This window comes from Crinia signifera, chromosome 4 (genome assembly GCF_055691185.1).
Source record: "Crinia signifera chromosome 4, ASM5569118v1, whole genome shotgun sequence".
Lineage (NCBI taxonomy): Eukaryota > Metazoa > Chordata > Amphibia > Anura > Myobatrachidae > Crinia > Crinia signifera.
In genome coordinates, this window is record NC_139220.1 from 241,467,308 (window position 1) to 241,474,744 (window position 7,437).

The window sequence follows — 7,437 nt, forward strand, 5'->3', positions numbered from 1 at the left end:
TTCTACCACATTAAATTCAACCGTCTCGCCCTCTCCAACACTGCACAGAAATTTCTGGGGGTTGTTTCTCTTTATGGCCGTCTGATGGACAAAGACATCCTCTTTTGTATCAATCCTGTTCGTGACGCCAAATGTGAAATCCTTCACAGGTAAGTATTTCTTTCTTCTCGTTACAGGTGGTCAATTTATTGCAAGCGAGCAATTTGGTACTTTTTAAATAACCAAACAATTTATTATTCAGCAACAGATACCATCAGTATACATAGAACCTTAAATTTGCATATATGCACCAATAAAACGTACAATTGCAACTCAATTTTTATTATACAAGAACTGCAGTCTCCTGTCCTCTTCTATTCGCTTGCCCTCCTGGCACTATTAAATGAAACAGGTTGATAACCCTACCTTGTCGCTACAATTAACACAAGTTATTTCAAGTATTCAGCAAGATACAATGTACTAAATATTAACATTCAACAGATAAACTCCATTGCATTTCTCATTAAATGGTTACTTTAAGCATCCACTTTACTATTACAATTACTATATCATAGAGGCCTCTACTTTACTAGGAACTATTATTATTGTGCAATAACTGTTTAATATACCGTGGTCTCAGAGTGTTCCTATTATAACTGCAGTTACTCTTTTATAAAGCGCTTCTTTATAGAACTGTCCCTTTCCCACTCAGGCGACTAAAGTCTACACTGAAAGTTAATTCCTAGGGTATTTGTAATCCACAAAGCAAAGTTGAGGTAAGTATTAAGCAATTAAGTTGCTGATCCGCCAAACTTAAAGCAGAAATACTGTTATCCACTCATAAATGTTGGAATCCCTAGTTCGCAATGCCTTATTTCTCAAGCTGCCGCGCTGTCGTCCTTATTTGCAGCAATCACTGCTATTTCTTCAAGATTATAACGCACTTTTCCCTGAGCTGACTGAGTATACGGCTCTCTTTACAGTACTGACTCAGCTAGTGGTGGCTGCTAGCAATTAGATAGTTTAGTTAGTCTCGGAAGTAGTTACTAACTTGCTGGGGAGATGGCTGAATCCCAAGATGAGATGTTTCTTGGCTAATACTGTTTACACACTGTACTTGAAACAAATGGAGTAACTAGTGTATTGTCTCTTTGCTGAGGACCTCTATTAATTAGTATTGTTCCTGAGGTAACTGCCTTCTGGGATAGTGTAGGACATTTGCGTACTTTCAGTCTCTGCACACACAAGTGTGGATGGTATATTCCTCCAATTAGCTGTTGGCACTTGCGAAAACTGTAGCTGTGTCTGTAACAACCTGTCGGTATCCATTTTTCTGAGCACTATATCTGCAGTAACTACTCCTTTCTGACAACGTGAGATGTTTATCATTAGTCTCTCTTTATACTAGGCAACAGGGCTATAGACTGGGTGGTAGTTGTATAAATATTTAGCCCAGATATGGAAGTTCTTTCCTCACAGCGCCATCACTACAAATGTCCCTCCAGCTGTCAGTCAGTTGCTGCTATGCTGATGGTGGCGGAGCTTTTATATAGGGGAGACATGGATGCTGGCTGTCAATCTATATTAGCTTCTCCCTTCTGAGTATGAAGTGGAGGTTTGGCCTGCTGTTGGATTTGGCTGCCTTTTTGGGGCCAGGTTCACACTCACCACTCACTGCCCCTCTCCACAGAGATTCTCCATCTTCCCCTCACAGACTGCACTGCATTACTGTTGCTCCCTCTCAACTGTCATCCCCTGACCCTGGTCATGTGACCAACTCCTGACCTCTGAAACAGTTGCAGAGGTTGCTGGGAATTATTCATCACACAGTCAATGTCCTCTGTGGGGATAGCATATGTTTATAGCACAATATACTGTATCTTATATTAAGAATAACTAGTATGGCATCATATGCCTGTAGAGCATCAATATATATATATATACAATCATCACACTTATACATATATATATTTTATTGAAAAAAAAGTGTATTGGACTCACACATCAAGCCCTACTAAGGGAAAATTGTTTATATACACTCTTGTTAAAGCCACACACCTTTTTTACATTAGCCCTATAAGTAACAATCAGCCTGATTCATTGTTGCGATATTGTTATTACACTGATCTTGGAAAAGACAAATGGTTTATTCACACATGTTCTTAGGCCCCATACACACCAGAAAGATTCATGCAAGATTAGGGTACAATTCGTCGTTCGTAACGACGGTTGTGCATGAATCTTATCACTATCGTTTGTTTTTTACTCACGATTGTGGTCGTTAACGATTGGATGCGCGATCCCGTCAGCTCGTATGTCGCATTGGCGGTTTTGCCTCCTGCAGCAGAATCAGCCGATCCGCCCGCAGATTGTGTGTTGATCATATGCACATCGTTAGCACATTGAGTGTGCTTCCGTCGTCGCGACCATCCATCCGATCCGTGTTTTCGCGCGAGTTCCTGGACACTCCTACCGCAGCCATATTGCCCCGTGGATGCAGCAGCGAAGGAGCACACGGCGTCTTCTACTGCGCGCACCTGACAGCAGGTAAGCAGGCCACCGCTGACCTCAACACCCCACCTGGGTCCCCGCTGCCCATACCAGGCCACCTCTGACCTCAACACCCCACCTGGGTCCCCGCTGCCCATACCAGGCCACCTCTGACCTCAACACCCCACCTGGGTCCCCGCGTCCCATACCAGGCCACCGCTGACCTCAACTCCCCACCTGGGTCCCCGCTGCCCATACCAGGCCACCTCTGACCTCAACACCCCACCTGGGTCCCCGCTGCCCATACCAGGCCACCTCTGACCTCAACACCCCACCTGACCTGGGTCCCCGCTGCCCATACCAGGCCACCTCTGACCTCAACACCCCACCTGGGTCCCCGCTGCCCATACCAGGCCACCGCTGACCTCAACTCCCCACCTGGGTCCCCGCTGCCCATACCAGGCCACCTCTGACCTCAACACCCCACCTGGGTCCCCGCTGCCCACCAATAAAGGTGGCCAGATGTATTATGCCAGCCCAGCCGCCAATCTTCCCCTGCGGCCTACCTACCAAATATTATGCCACCACCACTAAATGTAATGTAAAGATGATAAATGTATAGAAATATGATTTATTAAAATTTCTTAAATGTATAAAAACAAAACATTTATTTTTATTAATTATATACAGTTTAATGAAACATATAATTTTAACTACTATTTATATTAACCAAACTATTGACATTTGAAAAATATGTACATAGACTATTGTCAAATTTTTTTTTTTTTTGGCAGGAATGTCCCAGGCACTGGTCAAAGAACAGGAGTTTGTGGAGGCATTCATAGAGAAATACCGCGAACTTGAATGCCTCTGGAAGACAAAGTCGAAAGACTATAGTAATAAAATCAAAAGAGCTCAAGCGCTGCAAGATCTCCTTGAATTTAGCAAGAGCTACAACCCAGAGGCTGATACGGAATGGGTCCGTAAAAAGATCCAGAATTTGCGGACTGTGTTTCTTAAGGAACATAAAAAAATACAGTCTTCCAAAAGGTCCGGTGCTGGTGCAGGAGAGGTGTATGAGACGTCGCTGTGGTATTACCACTTGCTGACCTTCACACTCAGCCAGGAGGTGCCAAGGCGAGGGCTCTGCATGATGGTGGAAGGCGAGGCGGATGACGTGACAGCGGCCATGGATGAAAGTTTCCAGCCGTTATCAGTAAGTACTGGTCCAATGTGTATATCACCCCTTTGCCCCATTTCTTTCTTTCAATCATTTTTTTGTTCCTTTATCCAAAAAGATTTTAAATGTGGTCTTCCTGCCAGGGGACAGCACCAACACCATTGAAATATGCCTTATATTGGTCCCTGACCTGTTTGGCTCGTGCTGTCCCCCGGTACTGCTGGGCCGGCATCTCCAGGGACACAATTGGGGCAACCTCCCTGGGATCATCTGGGTCCTCCGGCGGTGCTGGTCCTGCCGGGCGATGTGCCCTTTCTTTGCGGCGAAGTAAATTGTGCAGGACGCAGCACGCCATGACGGCCCAGTCAATTTTATCCAGCCGGAGGTTGATGGCTGTGTGGAAAATGCGGAATCTGCTGGCCATTATCCCGAATGCACTTTCCACAAGCCGGCGTGCCCTGGAGAGCCTGTAGTTGAACACACGTTTGTCGTGGTCCAGTACACGCTTGGCATAGGGCTTCATGATGTGTTCATGAAGCCCAAATGCCTCGTCCGCAACAAATACAAAGTTCAGCCCATGCTTGGTTTGTTGAGCTGTGGGCAAGTGCATGGTGTTGGAGGCGAGCCTGTGGTAGAACTTGGTGTCCTTCAAAGTTCCACCATCTGAGGCCCGACCATTCCTGCCGACATCCACAAAGAGGAACTCGTAGTTCGCATTGACCACAGCCATCAGCACAATACTGAAGTACCCCTTGTAGTTGAAGTAGTACGAACCGCTGTGGGGTGGCTGATTGATCCGGACGTGTTTCCCATCGATGGCTCCTCCACAATTAGGAAAGTTCCACGCCTCATCAAATTCAGCAGCGATGTTTTGCCACTCCTGAACGGTGTTGGGGAACTGAAAAAAGAGAAGGTGATGTTAACTAATTGTTGTTGTTTTCTTTTCCACAGACAACAAGTACAGAGATAGAGGTGGTCCACACCTCAACCCCTAATCCAACCCCAGAGCCACAAGACTCATCGGGAACAATCTATGGAGTTCCGGAAACCCCCACCCCGCCTCAACTATTTGGCAAAAAGAAAAAACGCAGAACCAAGGCAGTTCCTGAACAAGAACCCGATGATATTCTGGTTCGAGCCGAAGAGGTGCTGCGTAGGCCATCTGATGAGTTTGACACCTTTGGAAAGTACATGGCTGATGGCTTACGGAAGCTACATCCGGACCAACAGATGGCGTTCGAACGCGTCACAAGCGAACTCCTGTTTATGGGCCGACAGGGCCGCCTGTCAATCAAAACCACACTGATGGGGCTTCTTCCATTGCACCAGACGCTGCAACAGATGCCTGCCGTACCCTCACCAGCCATTGCATCATTGCCTTTAAACACCCCGCCCATTAGACAATCCTGTACCCAACCTCAGACCCCACCCCGGTACAGTCACATGTATACAACATTGTTGGGAGACAGCACGAACCTGGATGATACACCGGTTTTGCAAGATTTATGACCGCATCCCATAGAATTATTTCGCAGTTGGCATGGAGTAGTATGTAACACGGTGCTTGTGGCGGAGATAATGGCCATGCTGACTTGTTGCATACTTGTAGAACAATGGGGCCGGGACCATTGTATATGCAGTATGCAACAGGTAATCATGAGTCCCTTTCTTTATCTGCGCTACAAGCGCCGTCTCTCTACTGCTCCATACTGCAAGGCAATGAGGCACTGGTTTGGTTTTAAGTTAAAATAATTTTAGTAGTTATGGCACTTTGCCTATGTTTTATATGCTATGTGTGTTCTTTCTATAGGTCCATGCTTGGAGCAGTATGGCACATGGTGCATGTTGTGCAGACAATGAAAGGACCTTCATGCTACAGTGGCGCAGAGTGCAGAGCAATGGGGCCGGGACCACTACTTCTGCACTATGCGCCATGGATGCATGAGGGTGCTTTTGTTGTCCGCGCTCTCATGCGTCGTCTGCCATACTGTCCCTTGCCGCACGGCAATGAAGCATTTGAAATGCCTTGTTATTTTTAGGGCAATTTGCCTATGTTTTATATGCTATGTGTGTTCTTTCTATAGGTCCATGCTTGGAGCAGTATGGCACATGGTGCATGTTGTGCAGACAATGAAAGGACCTTCATGCTACAGTGGCGCAGAGTGCAGAGCAATGGGGCCGGGACCACTACTTCTGCACTATGCGCCATGGATGCATGAGGGTGCTTTTGTTGTCCGCGCTACATGCGTCGTCTGCCATACTGTCCCTTGCCGCACGGCAATGAAGCATTTGAAATGCCTTGTTATTTTTAGGGCAATTTGCCTATGTTTTATATGCTATGTGTGTTCTTTCTATAGGTCCATGCTTGGAGCAGTATGGCACATGGTGCATGTTGTGCAGACAATGAAAGGACCTTCATGCTACAGTGGCGCAGAGTGCAGAGCAATGGGGCCGGGACCACTACTTCTGCACTATGCGCCATGGATGCATGAGGGTGCTTTTGTTGTCCGTGCTACATGCGTCGTCTGCCATACTGCCCCCTTGCTGCATTCCAGTCAATTAATATAATGTTCTTGCAATATTTAAATAAACAACATTACTATATAAGCATTTAGGATAACAATATTTAAATCAACACAAAGCACTTTTAAAAATTATGTGTACTCAATGTGCTGTATGACACATGGTACTTGTGGTACAGACAAAGGACATGGCCACGTGGCACATAGTGCATATCAATGGTGCCAGGACTATTGCATCTGCACTATGCATCACGTGAGGTGGAGGGGACATGCATTATCTGCACAAGCACCATGTGTCATACTGAGATCTACCTCATGTCCGAACAAAGACAATACATTTGCTTTATATTTTTGATATTTGCATAACTTTTTTGGCAATTTTTATATTTATACTGTAAAAAAAAAAAAAATTATCAGTATTTGTGAAACTCACAGTTCCATTATTTAAATAAAAAAGGTTATCTTTTCACTACAAGTGTGTGGTATATTTTTCTTTACCTTGCAATACTGATGCTGCAGGACCTTCACGATGGCTTTACAGGTCTCCGGGATGATGAGTCCCAACGCTTGCGGGGAGATGATGGATCCAAACTTGAGGTCCGCCAGCGATCGTCCTGTAGCCAGAAACCTGAGGGTTACCACCAGCCGGTCCTCAGCAGGGATAGCCATCCGGTACTTGGTATCCTGCTTCTGGATGTGGGGGGTGACCAGACGCAGCAGCTCCTGGAAGGTCTCATCGTCCATGCGAAGGAAATTGCGATAATCCTGGGGATTATTCTCGCGAATCTCCATCAGCAGGGGCATATGAGACCGCGCTTGTCGTCCCAGGAGCCACTGCTTGGTCCAGCAGGATCGAGCCTTCCTACGCTGGGCCCTCATCCTCCTCACCCTGAGCACAACGTAGGAAAGCAGGAAATCTTGCTGGAACGAATCCATAATTCAAAAAAGCAAAATGGGGGAAAAAAACACACTTTGTTCAGCAATGCAAAAACAAAGCAGCCAAAAATAGCAATGTGCAGCGTTCTGCAGGAATGCAAAAACAAAGCAGCCAAAAATAGCAATGTGCAGCATTCAGCAGGAATGCAAAAACAAAGCAGACAAAAATAGCAATGTGCAGCGTTCAGCAGGTATACACCAAGCCTCACTAGTCACAAAGCAGAAATGAGGTCCTGCAAAATGGCTCCTAGTCTTGTTACCCTCCTCTGCTAGCCCAGCCCATAATTCTTTGTGTTCTTTTGTCCCCCCCTTGTCTCCCCTCTGGTAGCC

General features: G+C 46.1%; 1 protein-coding gene across 1 annotated transcript; it reads left to right on the plus strand.

The window, feature by feature from the left end:
• The first annotated feature begins 2,971 nt into the window (after nt 1–2,971).
• On the plus strand, nt 2,972–5,546 carry LOC146075179 (uncharacterized). The gene is made up of 2 exons (XM_083184149.1): nt 2,972–3,685; nt 4,601–5,546. Exons 1-2 carry the CDS (start codon nt 3,266–3,268, stop codon nt 5,156–5,158), a joined length of 978 nt encoding a protein of 325 aa, XP_083040275.1. The 5' UTR covers nt 2,972–3,265; the 3' UTR covers nt 5,159–5,546.
• Nucleotides 5,547–7,437: the final 1,891 nt, after the last annotated feature.

Bases quoted from the DNA above. Each gene is read 5' to 3' on its own strand.
- LOC146075179 (XM_083184149.1), top strand. From the start codon at position 3,266: ATGTCCCAGGCACTGGTCAAAGAACAGGAGTTTGTGGAGGCATTCATA. The intron at 3,686-4,600 runs GTAAGTACTGGT...TCTTTTCCACAG, and splicing joins AAAGTTTCCAGCCGTTATCA to ACAACAAGTACAGAGATAGA.